The 15,350-nt window shown below is 29.5% G+C and overlaps 3 protein-coding genes across 3 annotated transcripts in view; 1 reads left to right on the top strand and 2 right to left on the bottom strand.

Annotated features, from left to right (window-relative positions):
- LOC102679166 (ADP,ATP carrier protein 2) overlaps nt 1-80 on the top strand; it is a 3,696-nt gene extending 3,616 nt beyond the window's left edge. Inside the window, exon 5 of the mRNA XM_006618627.2 lies at nt 1-80. This exon is cut by the window's left edge and continues 1 nt beyond it. The gene's annotated coding sequence lies outside the window, so the exon portion shown is untranslated.
- Nucleotides 81-540: 460 nt separating this feature from the next.
- Nucleotides 541-1,707, bottom strand: LOC102679025 (vesicle transport protein GOT1B). Its single transcript, XM_006618626.2, has 4 exons — nt 1,391-1,707; nt 1,182-1,273; nt 934-1,112; nt 541-834 (listed from the first exon to the last, which is right to left on the bottom strand). The coding sequence occupies exons 1-4, from the start codon at nt 1,413-1,415 to the stop codon at nt 708-710; spliced, it is 423 nt and encodes a 140-aa protein (XP_006618689.1). The 5' UTR covers nt 1,416-1,707; the 3' UTR covers nt 541-707.
- Nucleotides 1,708-2,810: 1,103 nt separating this feature from the next.
- Nucleotides 2,811-15,350, bottom strand: part of LOC102678811 (calpain-C) — a 31,717-nt gene continuing 19,177 nt past the window's right edge. The window contains exons 4-16 of the mRNA XM_006618624.2: nt 12,443-12,725; nt 5,415-5,598; nt 5,238-5,312; nt 4,992-5,161; nt 4,669-4,841; nt 4,452-4,546; nt 4,123-4,355; nt 3,881-4,050; nt 3,737-3,795; nt 3,497-3,644; nt 3,301-3,417; nt 3,168-3,226; nt 2,811-3,088 (exon numbers count right to left, since the gene is read on the bottom strand). Coding sequence (XP_006618687.1) covers nt 3,062-3,088; nt 3,168-3,226; nt 3,301-3,417; nt 3,497-3,644; nt 3,737-3,795; nt 3,881-4,050; nt 4,123-4,355; nt 4,452-4,546; nt 4,669-4,841; nt 4,992-5,161; nt 5,238-5,312; nt 5,415-5,598; nt 12,443-12,725 — 1,793 coding nt within the window. The 3' untranslated portion in view covers nt 2,811-3,061. The remainder of the gene's footprint in view (nt 3,089-3,167; nt 3,227-3,300; nt 3,418-3,496; nt 3,645-3,736; nt 3,796-3,880; nt 4,051-4,122; nt 4,356-4,451; nt 4,547-4,668; nt 4,842-4,991; nt 5,162-5,237; nt 5,313-5,414; nt 5,599-12,442; nt 12,726-15,350) is intronic.

The following is a 15,350-nucleotide window of genomic DNA, read 5'->3' as shown; positions in this document are numbered from 1 at the left end:
TTGTAAGTGTATGCATCCAATATGTTCATGTTAGGATGTGTGCAAAGAAAATAACAAAATCAATAAAAGTAATAATAAAATTTGTTTTGCAATTTTTCTACCTTAAATCTATTTTATAATTTTTTTTTATGATTTGTTATTATATGATTTGTATTATATTTATTTAACATATAAGATAATTATCCGAATTTTTTATTTATTTACTAAAAAAAGTATTGAATATAAAAAAATATATTTTTATATTATATATAAAATAAAATTATATTTTTTTGAAGTAATAGTGATGTTTTTACTGTTACATATTTTATATATTTGATTAAAAACATTCCAAACTAAAAAATACATTTATCATTTAATATCATTAATCTATTGAAATAGTAAATTAATGATTATAAATATTTTTTTTTAAATTTTGATTTTCCTCCCATCTTTTTAAATATTTTCAAAACTTGTATGATTTTTGTAGTAATAGTAATATAGAATTTTATAGTAATATGAAAATGAAAAATCTATATATTATTTCTATATAACATTTCTAAATTAAATAAATTGACATTAATTGAATTTTATTGTTTACATTTGATATTTAGAATAGAATACAAAAAGAGATCTGTAAAATTTCAGAAGGGAATGACAAGAATGTTAGGATATAATATAAAATAATGGTTCTTATATACAATGATTTGAGTGATACATTAACAAACATATTATACAGTTGTTCTATTTGGATCTCCTGCAACTGAATCTAATATTTTAGATATACCTGGTAAATTTAAAATAATTTTCAAACCAGGTACTTTTCGTAAAACATTTATCGCAACTGGCAGAAAACCACTGTAACATTAACAACATTGAACTTTTAATTAATTGTGTAAAAAATAAATATATACTTCATAATAAAATAATTATTTAAATATATATATATATATATACCTAAATAATAATACAAAACCATATGTTTCTATTATCATGCCTATAATAGGCCAACCCATAAGTACTACAATGATGCCTCCTAAAAATGAAGCACTGGCTTTTATTTTATGTTTTTGAAAAAAAAAACTGAGAGTTCTCTTTGGTCCAATAACACATGCTAATCCAGATATAAACAAAATCTGTACAGAAATAATTAATTTAGAAATGATGGAATAAAGTTTTTACAAAAATATGAGAATAATTCTTACGTTTCCAATAGCAAGAAGACCTTTATCAAACAGTAATAAAACCCCAAGAAACAGAAAAGATATTCCAAAACCTACAAGTCCCACTCCGATTTCTGAAATCAATATCTTATTATTATATATTGTTTTGAAATTCGCATTTCATTTTATGCTTGAGAATTATTAAAAAATCATATAAATTTTGTATAAATTATAAGTTATTTATTACTTACTTTGTGTATCTGTTATTTCGAACATTATTTATGATTTGTATTTAATGATAAATAATTAATAATTAAATTATTTTTATAATATTATTTCGACGAGAATTCTAGTAACAATTGTAACGTTGTGCATAACCTAACTTAAATCCACGTCATTAATTGTGATATGATACTTTTCAACTAAACACTATTTCTAATCACCGTATAAAAATTGTAAATTGAATACTGTATATATGTTATAATAACCATCATATCATTATTTTTACAAAATTTAGATATGCTCAATCATTAGTGAACTGAACATCATTATATATACATATATATATATATATATATATATACATACAATCCAATGATACATATATAAGATTGTTTAGACTTGTAATTTTGTATTTCATTATTATACGATATATCAATTATATAAAAATATTATTTATAATAATTATAATAGAATTTAATACAATATATAAGAATAGAGAATGATATAATAACAAATTTTATTACTTATGTAATATTATTTATAAAATATAATTTCAAAAAATAATTTCTAATAAGAATTTTTTTAATAAATAAATAAATAATTTTATTATATATAAACTTATATTATCTAATTTATTAAATTAAATAAAAATAAATATATATAATATATAAAACTCTATTGTGTAATTTATATTACAAATAAAATATAAAATTATTATGTGGGATTAAAGAGATTAATTCATAAATTAATCCTATAATAAAAATTAACATTTGATAAATTAAATATAAATAAATTTTGAAAATAAATTTTTCAAATTTTTTTAAAAAATTACAAATCAAAGATTTAAGATATTTAATTGTTAAAACATAGATTTAAAACATTTAATTGTTTTGAAAGAAATATTATAAATGAATATTTTATTGACATTTTGTAAGTACTTCGTCTAATCACGCGTCAAGAGTGAAGACAAGGAAAATAAATAATGAAAAAAGGACACAGATAGGAATAAAAATTAACTACTAACGGCATCTCTTGAATATCAAAGACATCTTTTTAAAAAGTATAGGATAAAACAGATTAAGAATTAAGAACTAGCACCATTTTTTAGTTGTTCTTAGAAAGATGATTTTAAAGAGATATTTTTGATACTTAAGAGATGTCACTGAAAATCAATTTTTATTCTATTTTTATCCTTTTTCTACTATTTTCTATCTTTTCTTTATGCATTTCATTTATAGTATAATTTATGGTATAATTCTGAATAATCATTCTATCTTTGTCTTGAAAATGATATTGATTTTTAAATTTTTATTCTATCTTTGTTTTTTTCTTATTTCTTACTTTCTTTGTCTATTTTTATTTATGCAAAATTTATACAGTTAAGTATAGCCTATTTTGATAAGAAATTTATTTACAATGAATAATTGTTTATTTTGAATAAAGGGACTGTACAAAATAAATTTACTTTATTATGTATTATGAATTTCTTATACAAATAACATATAATACATAGTCACTTATAATGTTTAATCAAATGAAGGAATGATGATTGCTAATGGCGAAAAATGATATTTTACAAACAAAACAAAAAATGGACTTTATCGTTATTGTTAATATGGCTAAAACTTATATCTATATACGATGTAGAAAACATTATTTACAAATATTTCAAGGTACACACATTATGTTGAGTAGTAAATTCAGCACATCAGAGATGATCTGAGCCACTAAAAATAAATATTAATATTTTATAAAATAGATTTATTTTCTATATTTAAATTAAATAAAATATGAAATATAATGTACCTCAGTTAAACTTAATTTTATAGTTCCATTTTGCAAAGGATCTTTACTTTCAAATATTCCTATATATAAAATAAAATTAAACATTAGTAAAAATAAAATATAAAGATATAAAAAACAAAAGATAAAAATATACCGAATGCATCACTCAAATGTAAAATTGCTGAAACAAAGTCACCAAATCTAAGTGTTCCATCTTTTCTCATATATCGAAGAATTAAAATTGAAAGAACATCTGTATTTAATTGGAATCCTAATAGAAATATTTTTTAAGTGTTAAAAATATGTTATACGTTGATAACTGAATTAGGTATCGATAAATATTTACTTACCCACTTCTAGTAATGCATCTCGTAATCGTTCCGCTTTAAGTATACCAGTCTTTTCCTTCGTGTGATTTTTAAAAGCAGCTTGCCAATATTTTAAACTACACATAAGATCTTTGAAATCATTAAATTTCAATCGACCACTTCCGGAACTCTATATTGATATCAATTTAAGGAAAACAAATAAATTTTAAGTATGTTATTAAGCAGTCGAAATAAAATTGAAATAATTAATTTTAAGGATACATCCATTGTAAGAACTACTTGTCGACATACTTCCATACAAGCACAGCTCTTTATGTAGTCTAGAAATAAAATATAATAATATTTTTTTTAATTTCAATTTTTCTTTTAATTTCGATCACAATTTTCAATAGTTTTAACTTTTACCATTTGGTAAACAAGCTTCGAGAAGTTCTTGTAATTCAAAAGCATTTACTGTTCTATGCTCATCAGCAAGTTGCAAAAAAACGGCTTCATATTGTGAAAAACCTTTACCTTCAAGAGGTGGTGCTTTAATAATAGCCGATTTTACCAAAGATGGCGGAGTATCAAGAAGTCTAGTGAAATTATTATATAAAATATAATTATATTTTTAAATAATGCATTAATATTAAAATTGAATTACTTACTTAAGTTTTAAGGGTTTACTACTATAAACTCGCAATGTAAAACTTGTTTCTTGTGTAGGTTCAAAAGTAGTGGGAACTAATAAATATCCACCTTGATCTAATTGGCATCTATGGCTGACTTGACGACTATTCGTATATTGTGAATTTACTAAAGATTTATTTTTTTTAAAGAATTGTTTATTTATTGATTCTGTGCTATTTTTCGGTAAAGTATACGCCGTGAATCCTATTACCTTGATATAATGAAAATATTATAAACATTATAATTAATATAATTTCTCTAAAATGTATAACAAAAATAAATGTATACCATAAAAAATACATCTTACTTTTATCTCCATAATAGAATGTTGATATAAAGAAACAATTACTTCTTCCATTTCGCTTAGAATTAGATGTAATTGTGGATTAATATGAAAAGTTTCTGTAACATAGATACATTAACAAAATCATATATCAATATTTTATTATAATTTCAATAATTTATATGATGCATTTTCAAATTTTCGTTGTAAAATGTTTATTATTAATAAATTGCACATGAACCTTCATTGTTTCTACATCCTCCCGCAGTTACACCTCTCCTCCAGCTACCTTGATAGAGTTTCATTTGCCAAGTATGTTTGCTATGCAATGATGGTTCATCCCTCGATGTTTCAGCATCAAGATGTACAACTTCTAAATGAGTGAATGTCTTCACAAAATCTGAATATGATATCCTACAATTGGATTACGATTGTCATTATCATTTCAATAATATATTCATATTATTTATCATAATTAAATAAAATAATAATATTATTAAAATTATTTCTTATCAAAAATATTATTGCATGAATTAAGAAATTATAATATTAAAATTAATTCACCAGAATTCCCCCTCAGCCATGTTCCTGACCGCTAAACGATCTCTTTCCATTGGTGGTATTTCATCCCATTCGAGGCCACCTCTCGCCCAAGCGCCAACATATTCTCTACCAGGTCCAAGAGGATTTCTTAATTTTACTAATTGAACTGCTTCGCCATTGAATGTTTCCACCTAAATTTATTATGTAATTAACTAATTTCAGATACAAGTTAAAAAAAAATAAAATCATCAAACGAATGTTATTTACCCTTTCAATAGCATATAATCGATAATTGATCCCCATTTGAATACCATTTGCAAGTTTCTCTGTACTAGTACGAATCTAAAATCACATAAGAATAAATAATTTAATTTTAAAATATTAGAGATATTTGAAATGTATATTTACAATATATAATTTAGAAAGAATATTAAGAAAGCTTACTTGTTGCTGATTATTATTTACTGTACATGTGATAAGGGATGTCATGTCAAGAAGCTTCGCAAGAACACGTCCGCACGCAGTAGGATCTTGACGTATTGCGATACTCTCTGTGATTCCTCCGGTAAGATCAGATAAACCATCTAACAAAGTTCCATATTTGAGGGCTTCGTAAGATCCGTGCAATCTGAAATGAGCGAAAATCAATTTCTCTATTTCGAGATAACTTTCTCAGTGAATAATTATCTTCATACAACGGATGAAATGATACACGAAAAACTTTATCTATTCAATTTCAATGAGCTATCTGGTATTTCTAGTCACGCCAGTTAAACTCGTGGAGAAAATTCGTCTATCACACGTACGGTCTTTTTTAAACGCAAGAATGTTAAGATGGACTTAGGGAAAGCGAATATATAGAATTTTTCGACCTGTGACCTCTTCTTATTGACGATGAAACACCACAATTACTATGCGATCGCGAGTTGCCCATCGATTACGCGAAGAAAGTTGAGTCGACTATGCGACGCGACGGCTCGTTAATCTCGCTTGCCACGCTACCGGAATATCTTTGTTCCGTGAAATTAAATCTACCGAGTTGATTAAGCTGGCAATCTCGTGTTGCCGTATTTTTCATTTCGGAAATCATCCGTTCGAGATAGGAAAGAGATCTCGTTTCAATCGATAAGAGAAATAAGAGATATGAGAAGTGAGCGATGTTATCTGTACGTATGTGCCGTTTTTGCGAGAATTAACGTTCTCTAGATAACGGGGTTTCTTTCTCTTGCTCTCTTCGTCAACTGGCTCGTCCTAGTAAACACCAACGCCTTCACATCCATAGGCTTTAGGCTAGATAGGGAGTTTCCCGTGCCACATGTAAGGTGGTATGCATACACCTAGTGTACACGTATAGGTTAATCTCTAAACCGTAACCATTCACACGCGTCGCTCAAACAGTCACATGGGTATTTTCTCAGGGAAGGCAAGCGCAACGCCATCAACAGATAGATCCATATATATACCATTGTGTGCCTTTTATGGGCTTCGAATTCGGTATGTTCTATTGGCGGAAATACACCAGCTCGGAAGTGGTCAATGTTGGTCTACAGTTGGAATAATAGTGAAACGAGTTAACAGGGCAATGATCGAGGATCGATTATTTTCACCGATCGAATCACGGAAATGAACGATACAGACGTTAATGATTACTGGCTAAATTGTTCGCTATTGATTTGATATAAATAATTTGATATGCAGTAGTTTGGGATATTGAATAGAATTCAAAAATAATAAATAATAGATAGTGAATCTTTATCAGATTATGAAGAAATGAAATTATCGCAAGGATCATCTTCGATTAAACACTCTGCTAACTATGTAACTGCCATTGTCAGTTTGTGAGTCAACGGTAATGCGAGTCTTACCATTGACGTATTTCCGTCCTATGATCATCTAACGGGGTAATGACGCGAATATGAAATGTTATTTGCAATTCTTTTATATTACCAATGTTAATATATATTTTATATTATTCATAATATAAAATTAAACAACAATTTTCAAATTAATAAATAATATATGTAAACGACATGTCTACAATAATATTATCTACATAAAACAGTTTCATAATTTAAAAAATAAATAGAATTGATAATTTCTCTCTCTCTCTCTCTCTCTCTCTCTCTATATATATATATATATATATATATTCATAAGTAATAAATTTTTATTGGAAAAAAGGATATTCTGAAATATATGTTTTTAATTAGTGAACTATCCATGAAAGAACTAAATTCGTAATTCCAGAACAGAATTCAAGTATTCATAAATCAATTTGCAGTATTCATAAATCGATAAAAATTTCAACATTATAAAATCAGATAAGTAGATGAACTTATTAACAAAGCTCGTTTTCAAGTCTCTATTAGCACGAAACGCTATTGCAGCAGTTTTCGTGCTCGCAGATACAAGCTTGGACTGTGGTCACCGGTGCACTGACCTCCGATCCATTGCTGGCAACCAACGAACCGACTACTCGTCGAGTGAAAGTATCCGCGGATATACTTGCTTAGTATATCCATGGTTGGCATGTGCGTGCACAAATATACAGCGCCGAATATAGCCCGGCTATACCAACGTATTCTTAAGCTATGCCGAATTCTAAATTCTTATTGCTGATGAGCCAAAACGGACGATTCTACTGCTGAAAATTTCGTTCTCCGTACATCAATCTTATGAATCATCGCTCTTGACTTTATAATCTACGAAAAACAAATTTTTTCGATTATTATATGATTATTATTTTTTTATATGTAATTTTTTATATGTAAAGATTGCTTTTATCATTGCAAAATCTAAATTCGTTCCAAATTCAACTTTCATATTATTCTATATGTGATAGATATATCACATATACGAAAAAAAAGAGAGGTTATGTAACAATAGATTCAATTTTGTATTCCTTCTGTTATGTCATTTATTTATTATACTTTATTTTTAATGCAATGAAGAATTATATATTATTGCTTACAGGTAAGAAATTAAATCACATCATTTATCGATCGTAAAACACGTTAATTACTCCACGAAATGGTTACAGTTACAAAATAATTGGTGGTATTATCGTAGGACTAACCGGTGTACGCATAATGCGTTATTTAGCGATTCTTCGCTTAAGGTGTATCAGGCGCATGCGCAATGGTTTCTAATGGAAATCGCGTCCAGCATAATTCTTTCGCTAGCTATGCACGCGATGGCATGTGAACGTATGAGCTTTCTAACTGATTTTAATATTATTTATAATGCCAGATTATTAAGTTTGGATTCACGGTACGTTCCGAATTGATTCGATCCGCGCGACAGGGTTATCGTGAAAGATGAAAGGTCGGCCAATGAACGATTCTCTCCCCGTGAAAAGAAGTGTGCCATCGACGAGAGATTCTTTCAGTTGGAGAACGTGTCCTCTTGTGCGTTTGCATTGAATTGAAACGCATGGAATAATTTGACATTGTCACAAAACCCATCGGCTTTATCATATCGAAAACGGGAATTTTCTTGCGCTAGACGAATTCGATTTCAATTCACTGTTAGCTAGATGATATCAATTTTATAAAATTGTAAATTTTTAATGTTGTGCAAAGAAAAAAGCTTCGTTAGACACGGTTCGTATGTAATATAAATTTTAAGATCATTTTATTGCTGTAATTAGATAAATAGTGAAAATAAATGGGATGATTAATAACTCAATGACACATTGCGTTTTCGTATCATCGAATAAACCACTTAGTAATTAGATTAATTAATTGAAACTTTTGTAAAATTCTTAATTTTAGTGTGAAAATGTATAACATTTTAAAAATCAAATGATTAGTTTTTTTTAAAGTTATACTTAAAGGAAATTAATTTAAAATGAAAGATTTTAGTATGAGAAATATTTTAATTGCAAATTTATTACAAGAATTTTATATTTATTTTATATTTGAAGAATATTTTTTGGCAATTTTAATAATGATCACATTTAGTAACAGCAATTAGCTTAATTATTATAATTTTAAAATTATGACATAATTTGCCAGTGAAAATTAATGATAATATCGCTGAAGATTCTCGATATTTGCTCATAAAATCTATCACGAGTTGACTGATATAAAAACTAAGTACATTACAATATACAATCGCGAAATATCGTTTCATCAGAATTGTTTATGGTACCAGTTGATTTCAAACGATTTAACATTAATCGACTGCATCGTACATTCAACGTCAAACGGAAGCCATCAAGAGGTAACAACGCATTATCAATTATTAATGAATCCCGACCTCGATTCCTTTGCCGAAGTTGTTGACCAGTGCAATCGTAGCCGCATCACAATATATATTTTTCCCGATGGATCGAGCGAATCGAATTAGCAAATCGTAAAAAAATCAATCGAAAAGTAATTTCATCGCTTGAAGAATCGTGTGTTTTTAGAAATTAATAAAAACATGTATATATATATTTGTTTAACTTTAACTTTTCATTAAATGTCCTCGCGACTTTCGATTTTTTTTCAATTCGAGAATCGTGTCATTTTTAATCGATTTAAATCGATAATAATGTTAACTAAGATAAATTTAGATCTAAAATGATATTAATCATTTTTAATCCGGTATACTTGGAGTATTATGATCGTATAAGATTTATTACAAGCGTAGGAATGTATTAATCGATTATTTCACTTTCGTGCCATTTTGTGATACAAGTTATAAGGTTTGGTCTCTTTGTTCTGCTTTCTCCTTATAGAACGCGGCACAACCACGACAATTTCTCGTTACGCGTGCACATATATTCGCCATTGTGATGCAAGATGAATGCGTTTGATGATGAAATTATAACGAGCTGTGTTCTCGATCGTTAAATAGATGTACTCGTTGCAAGTATTTCTCTTAAACTTATGTGCAATGCAAAATAGAAAATTTCAAAATTTCATGAGTGAAAAGAAAAAAATAAATGAATAATGGAAATAATGGAAAAGATTAAAAATTTGACTCGATCATATTTGCGTCGTACTGAAAATGATTATATCAAATAGAATCCTAATTTGTAGTGTTAATAGAAATCATATTTGATTGGCCAATATTTGAACAAGTAATTAAGAATAAGCATTTTGTTTGAAATTTTGTTAGTTTCAGCACGATATATTTATTTCGATTTATACGAATATTTTTTTTTTTGTAATTGTGTAATTCGAATAAAATTTAAATGAAAAATAGGACTGTTTAAGTCATCCTGCGCTCGCGTTATCCAGGCGTTCAAATCTCCAATTTCCGTATACAAGAAACAAGCAGATTCTTTTGAAAAAAGATTAATATATTATAAACAATAACATTTTCTAAATATTTTTACAGGACATTTAAATATTTATCGACAATTAATTATTCATCATTTAATGATATAAAAAATATTTTTTTTTAATAGTTTCAAAAAAAAGTATCTAGGAAAAGCATAGGTACAAGTCTTGCGTCTGGTGATCTTCAAATGATCTACAGTAATATTTATCTTTCGATATAAAACATAAAATGTTTAAATCTTGTTTTAAAAAAACAATTTACAGATTGAAATTTCTTTTATTAAAAACTTCGGATAACATACCTATAAAAAACGAAAAAAGAAAAAGAAAGAAAGAAAATCCTTTTTATTATCTATTTAATGGCGCAATATCAAAGCGTTCTTCAGCTTCGATAAAGCAACGATACACGCACACGTACGCTACGAGCGTGTAAATATCGCGTTATCGTCGATGAGAAATTTGTCACGGCTATGGATCTCGGTAAACAAGAAAAAAGAAAAAAGAAAAAAGAAAGAAAAAAAAAAGGGAAGAAAAGAAAAGGGAGGTATGAAACTCGGCGATTCTTATCGACGATCCCTCTGCTCTTCTTTCGTTGCCACTCACGAGGTCGTCTTCCTCTCCGAGGCCGTCACGTTGCAGTCGTTTCAAGTGCAACGCCCAGGGTTTACATCCCTGACGGCAAGAAACGAGAAGAAGCCGAGGAAGGGAGGCGAGTAAGAAGCGGATAACGAGGTGAAGGAGAGAAGAAGGAAGGAGAAACGGTCATCAGCGGAAAGATTAAGAGGAGGAGCAAGGACCTTCGGCAAAACCGGTCATCGTTCGTTCGTCCGCGTAAACGCTTCTTCCACCTCGCAGAAGAGATCTCGCGCTGTACTCGCGGCGAAGATCCGCTCCGTAGATCTTGCGAGACATCGGGAATAAATTCTGTGTCTCTACGATATGATGTCCGTTTCGTTTATAGTATTCGCGAATCGCTCGAGTACGCTTCGCTTCGTTACAGATCGTATCTTCCAAACGTCATGACGAAATGTGTGTTTTCATTAGATCATTTGAAATTGTTGTTGGTTCATAAGTTTTAACTTTAATTTTTCTTTTCTCTCGCTGGAAGCCACGTTAATTTTTCTTTTGAGAAATCGAGTGAATGATTATTAGAAATTGCATATATTTTTGTAAATTTAAGGAAGAATTTACGTAATAACTTTTTAGAAGTTGAAATTTGATATATACGAGAAATATTATCTAATATTAGCGATAAAATTTACGTGAATAATTTTGTAGAGATTATAATAAAGAATGTGTAAGTTGTTTCGAATAAGAATCTCTTGGTACATTGTTTATGGAAAGCATCGAAAATCAGAATCATCGAACGACTTTCGAATTTTCTTCGAGAATGGAAGATCGTGGGTGGATATGCAAATACGCAAATAACTTTCATGCTACCACGGCCAATCTTGTAAGTTCGGGTGGGTGGCGTGGGTGTTCATCAGGTGGACGTTCACGTGGTGCGTTAGCACGAGAATCGACCTTACCGAGATCGATCGATGAACCCAGATACACCACCTTATACGCCCACGCGAAATCGCGTTCGATTGAAACTGATCAATTGGCCTTTTCGATGTTATAACATCCCATCTCGATGTTATAACATCGTAGAGTTACGTACGTTTTTTTAAAACTCGTTTTCTACTAGTGACATTATCATTCAAGTCCATCATATTATAATCAACATTTTTATGTAATGAATATTCGAATGAAATGAAAAAGTTATAAAAAAATAAAAAAATTCAATTATTCGAGAAAACTGGAATTTATAACTTCGTTATGCGACAGAGAATATTTATTCAAAAAAAAAACTTTCGACTTTACGTTTCTTTAAATCTTATCAGAAGACGAAAAGGAAAAAGAAAGAAAGAAAGAAAGAAAGAATAGCGAAAGAAAAGATACAATGTGCGATAGAATAATATAGTCGCACGATAAAATTACGCGATAAAAAGCATTTTTACGTAATTGCAATTACATTATTCGAAGAAGAAAAATTCTTTCAATCTCGCGTTGACATCTCGAGTCAATTCACTTCCCTCTTCTCTAAACCATATTGGAAGGTAAAGACAAGAGGCAAGCGCGAGAAAGAATCTCATGCGCGGCCGATCACTTGATGGACAAATAACCGAGCGCTCTCGAGTTCAAGCACTTCCTACTCACTTGGCGTACGCTTTCTCCAGAAGAGCCGGCCAGAATTGATCACTGTGACGACTTTGCACGAAAGCTAGCCGTCCGTGAATCGCCGGTAGCCTGTCGTCGACGAGAACTTCGACCCATGCGCCGCACCACCATAAACGGAACCTGAATACGCCGGCGTACTCGGCCGTCGGTGATCCAGGCGGTTCTCCGCTGTTCCCAAATCCTTGGTCAGCTGGCACCACCCTGTAGAACAGTCCTTTGCTCAGGTGAAGAACTCCCAGACAGGAGACCAGCCATTTGTCACCTGAATTTAAGAAATAAATCATAGGATATTAATTCTAATGGTAAAAATATACGCGTTAATAAGTTCTGGTTAAATGAAGAAACGTATTAAAAAAATTTATGCTTTGTTTATTCTGAGTCAAACGATTATGTTTTATATTTCCTTTGCTATTGAATAAACAGTTTTATTTAAACATAAGATCAGTAATATTATGTAAATAAAAATAATATAAGAGTATAGAAATCGATTAACAAGCTTATTCTTTTATTATTGAATTAACTTTTACTGAATATGAATGAATATTCTCTTGTGATGTATATTGTAAAGCATATTGATTTCTTTTTAAAGAAGAAGACTTAAAACAGTTTGTGGTAAACAATGGAAGACGGGGAAACGTGTTTCGCGAATTAGGTAAATTATAACTGAACGTTCTCGTTTATATCCTTTCTTTATTCATCGCACGTGAGATCGATATATAGATATAAAGTGAACCACATTGCGATTCAAATTAACTTTCTGTTAAGTACGTTCCGCGTTATGCGTACTGTTATCGTTAATTAATCTGGCGTAGAGTTACGAGGAATACAACTTCATTGTTCGCTGCAATTATTCATTCTATTATAAACAAAAGCTGTCAGAAAATGCTGAATAATGATTGAAAGTAAGAGGATATTAATATTTATATAAATTCAAAAAGAGAAGGAAAAAATTATGTATTTCATTTTCTTTTTGTCTCATTATTGAAATTTAAAAAGAAATGTTTGAACGCATAATCGGTGATTTACACATTTAGAAAACGAAAGTTGACCGAGTAATGAATCGTTGTCGTTACGGTGTTCGATCGAAGAAAATGTTCTCACGAAGTTACGACACGCGTCGACCGAACATTACAAATCTGTTTCGCCTGTTTACATAGTTTATTAGAGCTGTTCCATAATTTATCGAATAACTTTAACGCCTCTTTCTCGCGGACTTATTCATGATCTCACGTATATACGATCTCACGTTCGTTTTTATTCAAAACGTATAAATCAAATATATATACTTTCCATCCATAAAATAAAGTCAGAAAAGAATCTGGATCAAATGTAACTGGTTCGATTAAAAATCAATAAATTCGATAAATAAATTAAAATTGAAATTTTCTTCCATTTTCCCTGTATGTAAAATTGATCTTTTCAATCGGTTTAAAAATACATAGACATTTTGATTTTTTCAAAAAAAAAAATTTGCACAATAATTATAAAAATTCGTGAATCTGACGTATTCGATATTTCATTAAAAATTAAAAACATCATCCATTAACAAGATTTTTACGATTCTCCATAAATAACTTATCGTTGAAGAAACTACCTTTGACTTTCTTTTCGAACGAAGAAAAAAATGAAGTTGTTATGACACACTGGGAAGAATATCGCAATTCATTCACGCGCGATGATCGTTTCTCTGAAAGATGATCATCAAGAAAATTATCGTAAACGCGGTGATCGATCATTTACCATGATCTGATTAGCTCGTATCTCTATTCAAACGATGCGCGCATCGATCCACTTTCACTGAAGTCCCGATTTTCAACCGCAAACGATTACAGATGAGCTAACCCCAGTTTCCAGCGAGTAGACAAATATTTCTACGCGAGCGAAACCGATCGTTTCGTCGAGCTTGGACAACTCCTAGAGGAATAATACCCACGAAAGCGCGTCCATTGTAATTATGTCCAAGTGGTACTCTGACAGTCAGTGGTACTGACATTGGTGTCAAGAGCTGAAAACACATTGTGCAATGACAAACGATTTGAGGGGGATTCGAATCACGTGAACGTGATGGCTTGGCTTTCGTCGAATCGTAGGAAAATAATTATTAATATAATTGTGTAATTCTTATTTTAACGGCTAATATATAATAAGATACGTGTAATTCTTATTTTAACGGCTTCCACGCGCGCGAGACAGGATTGCTTGATATATTAAACGTTCAAATAATTGTTACCATCGTCGTCTTCTATCTGCATTGTTCCCATTTGATCGTAAACATGTATGTCAGCGCTTGTAGAGCGGAAAAAAATGGCTTGATTATTCAAATAAACGAGAAAGAATGGATATCTGCGATTTATCATGCACACCTGTAATTGTATGATTCTTATAATTTAGAGATCGTAGAACTATATGTGATGATCTTGAATTTTTTAATTTTTGACTTTATTTATTGTTATTATAAATTATCTCGTTCTTCGTACTAAAAAAATATAGAAATTATAAGAATGAATTACACTCTTTTTTTTATTTTTCACATTTTTTGGAAAAATTCATGATATCCGCATTGAATACGGATTGCAAAGAATTAAAGTAATTTTCGACTCTCATCTTTTTTTTTTTTATTTTCACATATAAAATTATCTCCTATTAAAAGTTTATTCGTATCTAATCGAAAATTAATCAATTTCGCTTCGTATAAGAAAAAAATATTATTCTTTTTTCTCATACACAGAATCACTCTTCAATTCGTGTTCTAACTAACTTGAATCACTATTTCAGAGATAAGTTGTACATTAAATATTACGTAATAAACGAATAAAATTATTCAAGAAAAAAAAATCCGAGGAGACAATATTTATTTTAAAAAAAATCGAATATTTCCAGTCTCACT

Source organism: Apis dorsata, unplaced genomic scaffold (assembly GCF_000469605.1).
Source record: "Apis dorsata unplaced genomic scaffold, Apis dorsata 1.3 scaffold_365, whole genome shotgun sequence".
NCBI lineage: Eukaryota > Metazoa > Arthropoda > Insecta > Hymenoptera > Apidae > Apis > Apis dorsata.
Note: the sequence above shows the minus strand (reverse complement) of the source record. Positions and strands in the feature narration are given on the sequence as shown.

What these genes read in the sequence shown, in the direction of transcription:
- LOC102679025 (XM_006618626.2), bottom strand. Translation starts at nt 1,415, where the DNA reads ATGTTCGAAATAACAGATACACAAA. An exon ending in GTCTTCTTGCTATTGGAAAC is followed by an intron (nt 1,113 to 1,181) that starts GTAAGAATTATT and finishes ATTTCTGTACAG; the next exon opens with ATTTTGTTTATATCTGGATT. An exon ending in GGTTTTGTATTATTATTTAG is followed by an intron (nt 835 to 933) that starts GTATATATATAT and finishes TTAATGTTACAG; the next exon opens with TGGTTTTCTGCCAGTTGCGA.